The 12,196-nt window shown below is 38.2% G+C and overlaps 1 protein-coding gene across 1 annotated transcript in view; it reads left to right on the top strand.

Annotated features, from left to right (window-relative positions):
- IFT81 (intraflagellar transport 81) overlaps window positions 1-5,934 on the top strand; it is a 42,476-nt gene extending 36,542 nt beyond the window's left edge. Inside the window, exons 17-18 of the mRNA XM_068654438.1 lie at window positions 3,344-3,389; window positions 4,343-5,934. Of these exons, the coding sequence (XP_068510539.1) occupies window positions 3,344-3,389; window positions 4,343-4,525 (229 nt within the window). The 3' untranslated portion in view covers window positions 4,526-5,934. The remainder of the gene's footprint in view (window positions 1-3,343; window positions 3,390-4,342) is intronic.
- Window positions 5,935-12,196: the final 6,262 nt, after the last annotated feature.

A 12,196-nucleotide genomic window follows, 5' to 3' on the forward strand; every position in this document is an offset into this window, starting at 1 on the left:
AAAGCCACAGCAATATCAATCTTTAACGTGAGGCCTCTTCCTAAATTCCTGCGTTTGTATTTCAGAGACGTGACAGATTGTTGCTTGAGATCTGTATAAACTGTCATGTCAGAGCTGTGGTTCATGTACAGCTTTCTGTGCAACATGCCAAAATGCTTCGCAAAATTGTCCCATTCACAAAACGATTCAAAGACATGACTGAGTGGTAAAGCAAAGACAAAACTAAATTAGATAAATAATAATCATTCTGCATTTCATTTTAAAGCTTTAGACAATCCATCATGCAGATGTCACAGCAGGAAAACAGAACCACTAGCTGTTTATCACTTCTTAAAGAAGAAGAATAAGTTAATTTCCCAAGATATCTGTCCTCTTAGGTCTCTACCTCTCAGAACAATTTCTGGACAGTTCTCTTGCAGTGGTGGCAACTAGGGAAGCAACCGTAAGTGGGTAGTAAACACAGAATCATGGAATGGTTTGGGTTGGAAGGGACCTTAAAGATCATCTAGTTCCAACACACCTGCCAGGGATACCTTCCACTAGATCAGGTTGCCCCATCCAACCTGGCAAACAATCAAATATTGTTCAGTATCACCTGAGGCAATTTCTTCACTCATTGGGGAAGTGGAGTGAAAAAAGGCAGTAGCTGATAGCTAAGATTTTACAGGCTCTGGAGTGGGGCCGTTGATAGAGACAGCCACATGTCAATGAGAAAACTCCAAGGATTCTGTCAAGAGACACTGAGAGATGAGATCGTCTCCTCTGTCAGATCCTTCATAAACTAGAAATTGTCCTGATGCACCTTGAGAGTGGTGCCAGTGGAGCTGCATCTCTTGCTGTTCCAGAACATGAACCAGAAGTTGCTAGGAAATGAAAGGCTAGATTAATATCCATCAGAGGCCTTTTGCAAGGATCCAAGCCATGAAAATAGTGAAATACTATGCAGAAAACAATGTAGGAAAAATAAGAGTAAGAGATGAATTAAAACCAATAATGTTATGGTGAGAGAAGAAAAGGATGTAAAGACAGAAAGTGAGTGGAGGCTAAGGAGCTTCTTACTCTCACAAAATAACAGAATGCTGAAGGATGCAAAAGATTTATTGAATGAAGGCAGATTAAAAAAAAAAAAAAGAAGCAGAAGGGTAAAAAGAGAAATAGCTGTGAGAAAAATTTTAGTGATGATGTGAACATTCATTAGTATGAAAGGCAGCAGAGCTCAGCCAAGCAGCTGAGAGGAAATGCGGGTCAAGCAGCAGGCACTGGCCTTTTATGGCCTTGCAGGGAAGGGGAGGGTCCGAGTTTATTCACAAATGTTAAGCAAAAAAAATGCCCCAGCTCAAACACTTGTGATAGAAACATCCACAATGTCGATACTCACGCAGACAAGCCCCCAAATCCAAATGCTGGAATTAAGGGTGAGTCCAGCTATGTCATTCCAGGTATGGTGAGGAGAATGTGAACAGAGCATTATCTCTGCTGTCCCTGCTTCACTTGCTAACTGTGGGCACAGAAGCTAGAGAAATTATCCCTCTCACGGTGACTACACACGTTTCTGACCTTCCGTAAGAGGTCGCAGACCAGTTCTGTTTAAATTAATTACAACAAAGTTCCATATAGAGATTTTTACAAAAAATGAGAAGATAACAAAATGTTTCTAGACATCATTTTAGAATGTGAACGTATTTTTCAGCAGGCACTGGAATGTAAACGGAGTGAAAATGAACCATAAATAGAACAGCACTTTCCTAACAACGTATTGAGCAAAAAATGTCTTAATTCCAACACTCTTTTTTTTGAACATAAACTCTCTGTTCCGTGGAGTCAGTTCTTAGGAATGTGAAAAGTTAATTTTCTTCTCTAAAAATAGAAGTTTGTGTGTGTTTTTTTTTTTTTTTTTAATGAAGTTATCAAGTTGCATTCTTTCCAGTCATCATTATAAATAGTAAAGAAAAACTTACTAGGAAAGACATCTTATTTTCTGATGATTACTTTGAAAATTCTATTAAAGAAAAAAAAAAAGCACGTGTTCTTGAGGCCAAATGTGTGTGAACATACGCTGTGCGCCAGTGGAAATAAGAAGATTCAGTGTTGCTCTGATTTGGTGAGGATTGCTAGGGATCAGCTGTGTCTGCACAGCGCTTGGAGCAGTCTCAAGACTGCTCTGATTTGTTCTGGCTCGAATTGTCCGAGAGTGACAGATCATAAAATGATCCAGCTGCATTCCTTGCACATCCCTTCTGCAGGGAGTATGGCAGGCAGGACCAGGTGGCCTGGGGCCCAAGTGCTCCAGTTGAAATCCTGGAGTAGCTCATAGAAATAGAAGGAAGGGATATAAGAAACATGATGCATTGGTTCTACACTGCTGCTCACTATGCTGTAGCAAACCTTCACACTGATAGCAGAAAGGCTGCTATTTCTTTCTGGAAATTAGGATTTCTCTATGCTTAGTTCTTCTATCCTGAGCAATTTGAAAAGTTCTTTAGATGAACTGGGTTATTTTTTATTCCACTAGCAAACGCTCAATCTCTAAGTGTACCATGACACATGAAATACAGTAATTTATTTTTAGATTGTTATTGTCCTATTTCAAAAACAAACAAACAAACACAATCATAGTAATGTATCTGAATCATGCCATTATGGTTTGCAATATTGTATTGTCAGGTTTCATGTATTAAGTTTGCCTGTGTCAGAAGGCAACCCAGCCACTTGTTACAGACAAAGGTGTACAGCCAAGATTTTTAATAACGAATGTCAACAGTTACACTTCTAAACCTATATCTAGGCACCTAAATGTGACGGCTGTCTTCGGAAGGTGAGGGACACACAGCGGTTCTATTGCAGTGACTGGATTTGTTAAACCTGGACTGAACTACTACTCTTCTTCATTCCTCTACTTTCCCACTCATTCTATCCCTACATTCATGGCAATTAAGGGCTGTGGATTTGTAAACTCTGATGTTTGTACAAATTAGGGCCAAGGGCTAAGCTTAGAATACCACTAGCATAAATACATCATTAAAAAGGGATCAAGTATGTCTTATCTAAACGATCTTGCTGTTGTCTTCAAGCTGGAAGCAGCAGTAATTATGCCTGCTTTGAAAACGTAAGGGATTTTATCCAATACCACTTTTGCCAACTGCACAACTGAGAGAATCAAAGCAATCCCTGATGTCAAGAATATGTTGTCTAATGACTAAAAGGTTCCTTCATGCTTTCTCTTCTGACTGTCTATGCATGAACCTCATAATACCTTCAGAATTTTCCATGGTTATATCATTATTCTGTCCTATTATTTAGAACCAAATAAAATCATAATAAAATTATCATATATTTCCTTTAGAGAGCAGTATACACGAATGATCCTTGAGCAAGAAAACCTGGGGAAGGTAAGAATGAGGTTTTTACTCTGTAAAAACATCACACAGTTCATATTTTTGTGGGCCTTACTACCAAATGTTGTGGTCAGTCTTTTATAAAAAGCATATTGCAGCCTACAAAGAAAATTCCATTACTGCTGGCAATGGTAATTAATACCCTGAAAAGAGATCAGGCTCGCTCTTCAGGGCTTGATTTCCTGCAGTGTATAGCATGAGCCACTTGTAAAAGATAGTCAAACAGCTTAATGTGACAGCACATTCCCTGTAAACCATTTGGATAAGAAACTGAAACATGGACGTAACAAACTGTGCCAGCTCAAATTTTATGTTGTATATAAAGCAACCCGTTGAAGACAATAAATTTTGAGCCTGTCAGCTTTATCACTGTTATTAAAGGCCAAGGGATCATCGTTGTAGCAGTGCTAAACAAAAGCAGTTGTCCGTTTTTAATCTTGCATGAAGCTCAGATCAGCGCGGAAGAAGTTAGGCTTACGATTCATGCTAAACATCTTTCTTTTATTAGTTTTCTTTTTATGAGTCAGTCTGTGAGTGATTTCTGCAGGTTTGGGCCACCACTATTAATGATCAATAGCAGGTTTTGCTGTGAAACATTAATTTCACGTCTATAATATGATAATATGAATGCATTGCAGGCTGCAACTTGACACTGCAAGAGCTCTGTATGGAAATAAACTCAGATTTCTACCATAACTTCTCAAATATATGAGACCATTATTTAGGCAGTTTTAAGACACTGAAAGGATTGTCAATCCATACAAAGCAGATAGATAAGTCCCAGGTGCTGATTCATTTATTGCTTGCAAGGAGTGTTATTAACTTGAACAAAAGGTAATAATATTTCAGTAGCATATAAAAATCCTTGTCATTCCAAGCTGTCTTTGTAAGCAATTTTTGTGGTATAAAACCATTTCAGTAATCTAATATTTTTGTATTTTTAACAGAAATTACGAGAGAAGCAGAAAGTTGTACGGGAAAGTCATGGGCCAAATATGAAGCAAATTAAAATGTGGCAGGACTTTGAGCAGTTAATGGAATGTAAGAGAGAATGTTTTCTAAAACAACAAAATCAAACAGCCATTGGTCAAGTCATTCAGGAAGGAGGTAAAGATAGGCTTGTATTATGAATTCTGCCTTCTTTATACCAGCATAAAGTGGGAAGACATTGTATTGACTTCTTAGAGGTAACCTCTTTCTCAACATTGCTGCTTTCATCATTTCTATAAAAAATTGTTGCATTTTATTTGGTTTTGGTGGATAAACAAGGGGGGCAACTGAGCACTTGATGAAGCTTTTCCTCCATTGTTTAAGTGACAACAAAACATGGTTAGGAAGATCTGTTATGAAATCTGCACTAGGGTGAACCTCATCGTAAATCTGTTTTATGAGTCTGGGAATGGCATGCATCTGCAGAGAGATCAAAGGGAAAAAAAAATCCTTTTCCAGGGTCACGGAAAACTTATGTAATTGCTCTGCTCCTTATTCTGTATCTCTAAGATTACATTTTTGCAAGGTCTGGGACTTGATATTGTATAATTGTGGACCTCCTGGCTTGGCCCTCTCCTTCCCTATTGTCTTTATTCATCTAGTGTGACTGGCAAGAATGGAGCCATTTTCACTCTGAGCTGCACAGACCTTGCCTGCACACTCCTAGTCATACTTTCCTTGCATGGTTGAATTAAACTGATTGTGCTTCCAGGAGACAGTTCATTGCTACAGCGTCAGGAGTAGGTTCTGAGAACAATTACTTGGATTCTGAATTTTTTTTCCATTGTCTTTTGTTGGTTTTAACAAATGCATTTTTCTTGCACATATACCTTTTTCTCATTTTTCTTAGTTGTCCACCTGAAAGTGCCAGCTGTGGTCCCCTAAAGGCTTTCTCCACTGAGGGCATCTTGCTGTTTCATGTGTGCAGTGTGATTCCAAATGGTTGCACTAGCCAAAGAGGGACATCCCAGGGAAAGGAGGGCTTACTGATGGATGTAAATATGGCACAGTGGTTTCTGTATACGTCCAGCTACGCCAAACAGGTAGATATGCAAGGCTCCCTCATACTCTGGTTTTAACCTGTGAGCCACAGGCAACTGCCACTGCCCTTAAAATTGCATCGTGAGACCCATGGCTGACCCAGGGTAAAAGGAATGCAGATGAGGCTTGAAACTGTCCCTCACGCTTCATCATTTCTGATGAGCGCCTCTTAGTCACAATCAAAGACTAGAAGCAGAGAGATAAGTCTGGGTGACGAGAGCTCCTGCTGTTCTTCTTTAGTCTCTTGGCTTAGTGAATTTCTAGATAGGTTTTTTTCTTCTCTTTTTATTTTCCTATTTCCTGCCTGAAGTAGAATGGACTTTATCACTGATAGTTCTTTCAGATGTAGTTTGGACACAAAAAATTACTTGGTTTTCTCTGATACATACCTATGAAATCTGCTGCTGTTTTCTCTATCAAGAGAGAGTCTGGTAACTGTACAGTTCCTAGTTTGCCTTTACATTAAATATATTTGATAACAGAACTAAAATAAAATATGATGACTCCATTTTGGCTGCATGGTTTTATTTTTCACATTTTGTAGGTGAAAGAAGTAATAGAAGGTAAATGCTTTGTGCCAAGTTTCTTGCTGGGTTACAGGAAAAAGAGGTTTGAAAAGCTCAGGGTCATTTAATGACATTTATTTCAGATGCCCCCCAGAAGGTTCAAAACCCCACCAATGCCTAAGGAGCACGTCCACAGATGCTCAGGACATCCTCATGTAAGCCCTCCCACACTGCTGAATAGCTGAAGATAGTCTTTCTCAACAGCTGCACGCTAATCTTTCCCATGACAAGGAGAAGCAGCACATTCTCCCCTACGCACATTTTCACGGAGCATGAAGGGAAGGCCGCTGTGTAGGACACAGACACAGGTAGAGTTAGCTGCAGTGAGGGGAAGGCGATGCGTTGCCACCAGAGGCTGCTTCCACAATGGCAGCAAGAGAACAGGCTGGAGTAAGGCGCTGAAGGGAAAACGTATCAACCAGAAGGGGAGAAGCTCAGGAAAAAGGCATGTGCAGACTACACAGTGTGGGCACAGCCATCTCTAGAGCCATCTGTAAATTTTCTTCTTGCTAGCTCTGTAGCATCATTACCATCATGTACCACCATCACCATCGTTACCATACATCACCTGCATTGCATTGTAGAGCCTATAGGTCTGAAGGTTATGGGAGTCATGTACCTGGACTTCCAAATGAGGGTTTGCTGAATAAATGCCCCCAATAGTAAGATAACATAGACATCTAGACATAAGATGTGCTGAAAACTTGGGATAATCACCAAAAACGGGCATCTAGGTTACTTAGGATGCAGTGCGGAAGGACTGCCTGTGGTTCAAAGCCAGCAGAAAAAGGGGGAGGGAAAGGGGATATCATACATTTCAATTCAAAACTTTTACCAAAATCCTAAAAGCTCTATTTGACTAGACCATTTATACAGAGATTTATTATGTGGATTAGTCTGCTGCCCAGGAAAAAGTAATGCTTTTGAAATTCATAGCAATGATGCAGAGTAAGACAGTATAATCATTTTCTGTTTTTCAGTTCAGAGTTACCCTAAAAATAGTTCATCTTTCTTCCTTGTAAAAACAGTTTATTGCTAGTTACTCAACGATGACGTGATTGTTGCTCTGATCTGATTAGTGCTCTGTCATTTGTACTGCACCAAGAAAGGGCACACAGATTATACACTACAGCAGCAGCAAAATTACTTTCTGAGACGAAGCAGAAAATCATAATAACTGTTATGAAAAGAAAATTGGAAAAACTCAAGCTATTTTTAGCTTTTATATAAGTGGACATTTAATAAATGCAAATTTAATGGATTCTGTTCACTGGCTTTTCCACATAGTTTGGGATTTGATGGGAGCATTCAAAAATCTTTGAGTTTTGCAATTGTATCTTTACTTCCTAACTTGCAACAAAAAGCTTACTTCTGTGTTTTTTTTTTTCTGTTGTTATTATTAATAGTCTAGCTGGTTAATTAATAAGATTAAACATACCATAGAGAAAAAATACCTGCCTTTCCCCTGTGAAGGCTGAAATAAATAAAAAATGTGCACAGTTAAACTTGGGGTCTCAGCACTTACCAAATTTCTTCCATTTGGAACACCGATCAGAGCAGTCACTTACGAGCAGCAGCTTACTTTGCTTCAAAAGGCTTCTCCTTATCTTTATCCAGAACTGGATGAGAAAGTATTCCAGCTATAAAAACTCCTGTAGTGTTGTGCAGCTTTGCATTAGTTAGTCACGTTGACGTCAACTGTCCCTAGAGCCACAGGAGATTTGCACATAGTGCTAAGAAATGAAATAGTTACAGGCATCAGAAACAGGCATGAGAAAACATCACATTCACCATATTATTTAACCAGCCATTTTATCATCTGGAGATCAGATTATTTTGTTTGTATTCACAGTACCATTTTACCTCCATATGAGCTATAGTAAGTAAAGTAAATGTTCTTAGGCTTCCTTAAGTAACCCAAATCTATGAATACTTACTTGTACACCTTTATTCGCATAGGTATTACTACGAGTGAAGCCATGTATAGTTGCCTACAGACATCACAGTTAGGTGCTGCTATTGTGTTTTATTATGTTTAAATATAGTGATTTCCAGAGCTTTCTTGATAAGGCTTTCCTACAGCTGTGATGGTGATCACTGTTACAAAACACAATACGGCAGAAGCATTTAGAACAATTCAGAGCCTAGAAAATGGCCTTATGATGAGCATGAAAAACTGTTCTCCAAATGACTTGCTGGTTCAGGAGCTGGAAATGAAGTCGAGAGCCTTTTTTCCTTAGATCACTGTTTCTTGTCTGGCCCAAATCAACAGCGACTGAAAATTCTCTGTTATACCCAGTGGCTGTCCTCAGCAAGTGCTCCAAGCCGAGCAACTTGGCAGTATCGCTCCAGTTCCTAAATCACCACTCTGGCAGTGTCTGGTGAGCCTGGAGTCAGTGGCCACGAGAAGGCAGGCAGACACGGCTGGGAGGCCGCAGAGGCTGAAGTGCTGTCGCCTGAAAGGTGTCACCTTGGGAGAAAGGTCGTGACACATGGCCGCGGTGGTGTGGGAAACTGGAACGCCGTCGTCTTGGTTGTGGATGAGGACAGCACGGATGCTTAGAGATCTGCTTTCTCTCATTGGCCCTGCCTGGATTTGCTCAGATTTAAGTGAAAAAGACAAAGAACTCATTCTCAACGTTTGCCCTACATTATCTTTTGTAGCGCTAGGTCTCCTGCTGAAGGAATGCTGTTAACTCTTCAGCTCCCTATCACAATCGGTAATGGGAACAGATTTTTTTTTTCAGGGACGTGTCAGGGTTCCAGTGAGGAAATACTTCATGAATCAACATTTTGTCACAAGGTACTACCTGTCTTGACAACACCCAATTGATTAATTGTTTTTTAGCAATCAGAATTTGACCTACTTTCAGCTTGTTTAAAGAGTTCTTTAAATCTTCAGTATGAATTTAAAAGGGGTTCTCCACATTCTCAGTGTCTCTCTTTCTTTAGCGTTAGTTCCACAGCAACAGTCTCCAAAACCCCAAGGCAGCCCATCTTATTCCAAGGTCATTGGGTGAAAAGAGTATTTTTCACAGTCGCATTACACTGATTTTCACGATTGTAACAAAAAAAAACACGCTGTCAGCCACGGTGCCGCGGTAACGTCAAACTCGGTGAGGAGCTCTGGTGTTAGCAATCATACTCCAAATAATCAGCAGGAACTGTGAGACAAATCATGCAGTCCTTACTCTCACAAAACCCTTACTGACTTCAGTGGGAGTTTTGCCAAAATAAGGTCTGCTGGATTTAGCTCTGTATTCTTCCTCCTGACAGAACAAGTAGGAATTAAAAGGGCCAGCATCAGATTTATGAGACAGAGGAAAAAAAGAACTATAATTATCTTTAAAGTAATGACTTTCATCTAACACAAATCAATGTTCCATTAGACACATTCTAATTTATAACAAAAATTGTTTGTGCAAGTTTTTCTCAGCACAACCAAAATCCACAAGTAGTTAGCAATACAATTTGATTTTTATTAGACATGTATGAGAGGCTGTCTTGCACAAATCTAGTGCTGGAGTACTTATAGTGTTTAAAATGCAGCCTTATGCATTACCTTGTGTTTAACAGTATTATTTTTATTTATTATAAAAATAAGAAGTATATTTTTACCTTTTTTAAAAATCTCCATTTCTCATAGTTTTGAGAAAAGTGTGTTTTTGCAAACTGGGATGCACACAACTGGCATTTGCTGAATGCCAAGAACTAGAGTACTTTTTCTGCAAGAGGATCTGCACAAGCCAATGCCTATTGCACCGTTTCAGTTCAGTCTGTCATTACAGAATAACATTTCATTTTTAAGCTTCTAAATTTTATTGCAACTGCTCAGGTCTTAAAAACACTCATTTATACAATAAGCACTTAATTAGGTCTACTTCTGAAACAGGATAAAGCCAAATCCTGCACATTTTGCTAATACCGGAAAAAATGCAGTTGATAGGAGTATGGAAAATGAGATCTTACCAATTTTCAAAGATAAATTCTCTTCTCTCTCCCTACTTCTTTTCCTTCTAATGGAATAGAAAATATGCCTGGCATGTAGGAAACAACGACAAAACTATAAAGGCATACATCTTATACAAAGAATAACCATGTAAGGGAAATAATAAAAGAAATAATCTCACAATGTCTTTATTATATATTTTACAACTGGTTCATGCTGAAAAAATCATGATTGAGATTTTTCTCTAATTAAAATAAATCTGAATGCAATTTTTTAACAGATTACTGTTTTTTAAATATGTTGAAACTCTAAGGTTATAAAATGGGAAGAATAAAGCAGTTTATTTGGTTTACATTATTGCAGCATTTTCTGGCAAGTAACAGTGTTTAGGCATTTCTTTGGAGTTAGCACATAAATCTTAGAGCCATTAGTGATGAATTAGCAGAAGCAAAAAGGGTTGATTAATTTGGAATTCTAAAAATTGAAGATCTAAAAATTAAAAATCATGTGAAAATGATGCATTTTGCGTATTAACTAGCATTTAAATGATGCATTTCTCTGAGACAGCATCCTGTGGACTGCAACATTCAGAAACTGATTTTTTTAGAGTATATATAAAACATCATACCCACCTCCCTTTTTCCATGTTTTAAAGCTTGCCATGTTTTCACAGCATATTTAAAAGAAAACAGAACTGTATCAGAACACTGAAAGTCACCCACAGACAACCTGTTCCACTAATACTTTTACATTTATACAGCATCTTTTGTCCTAAAGGATTTCTCTACTTCATTTTCATTTTATGTAGGCTGATTAGAGTGCTCAGGTATCTGCATGAGTGAGTCAGGAAACAGTGAGAGATGCAGTTAATGTTCAGAGGACAGCAACGAAAATTGGGAATTTATTATCTCATGAGCAATGACAAAGTCATCTCAAATCTCCTTAGGAAAACAGATCCCACAGCTACAAATGAGAAGAAAACCTGAATCCTTCTAACAAAGAGATGGAATGTGGCATACTTCGTAGTGGGTTGTTACCGATGTGCCTACTATTCCTTTTGTATTTACAACACTGTACTTCAACCATTTGTATGTGAAATGCATTGCTTTAAAATTTCTATACACTAAAGATTCTTTTCTGCTTGTTGATTTAATTGCGTGAAGTGAAGCTTGATCATAAAATATAACGAGAGGGGAAGAGAGAACTCTTATCCTGGAAAAAGCACTATAAATATTTTCCTAGGATCATTAACACAACCCTGTAACACTTCGCTCAGTGCAGCGGAAAGAATTATACAATCATTTAACAAAATTTCTAAAAAGTGCTTACAATTCCACCCCAAATATATGTTTTTTTTTTTTTCAAGTGTAAAGAAAACATCCTAAAATACTTAATTCTGTTATCAAAGTTATTTTCAACTTTTGAAGGGATTCACTTGCTAGGGACTTGGCAGTGTCAAACAAATGTTCGACTTTTATTCTGACACTTCTTGAAGAATTTGATTGAAACTATATATGTCTAGATAACACCCAACAAAGTGCCCCTCTTGCGTTTGTTTCAAGATATTTTTGGAAACAACAGAGGCGACCTTGGATGGAGCTGCTTTTCCAATTTAGGACTTCATTTGGTCTAAGAGAGTAAAATTATACTCTTCAATCCTTTTGTGTAGCCACAAACAAAACAGTGTTATTATTTTATGCTGTTGTAAAATTGTTTTTCTGTACCTTGCTAGCAGTGTCTATCTGTTTAGGATAACATTTATTTTCGGTAATCAACAGTTACTTTCAAATGTACATATAAATAGTCCTCTAGTGTATCACATGTCCCTTTAAAATATTGTGTAATCAAAATGGGCACTGGTCCTTTATGGAATACCTTTGTTTCTTAAAACTAGCGTTAATAAATAAGTGTTACCCTTTGTCTTTGCTTATAGAGAAGAATCTGATTTCAAGCCAGGGCTCGCACACACTTGATGTAAAGTCTAAATGAGGAGAGTGGTAATGCTGGCAAGTGCTCTGTGATGGGACTGCCACCTGTCCCGATCACAGGAGAAATATTGTTTGTCAAGCTTCAAGTTTAAAAGCCAAGGTTAGGAGCCAGGTTCTCTGTACATCTAGAGTGGGGTGATTGTTTTCTTCTGACTTTGGTCTGCCAGCTGTGCAATTGTGTCTGCAAACTTTTATTATATTTAATCACTTAGGAAGTTTTAAATAGTTTGCACTTAATTTTTGTTAAAATCAATATACTTTAATTAA

This window comes from Anas acuta, chromosome 17 (genome assembly GCF_963932015.1).
Source record: "Anas acuta chromosome 17, bAnaAcu1.1, whole genome shotgun sequence".
In the NCBI taxonomy this organism is placed as follows: domain Eukaryota; kingdom Metazoa; phylum Chordata; class Aves; order Anseriformes; family Anatidae; genus Anas; species Anas acuta.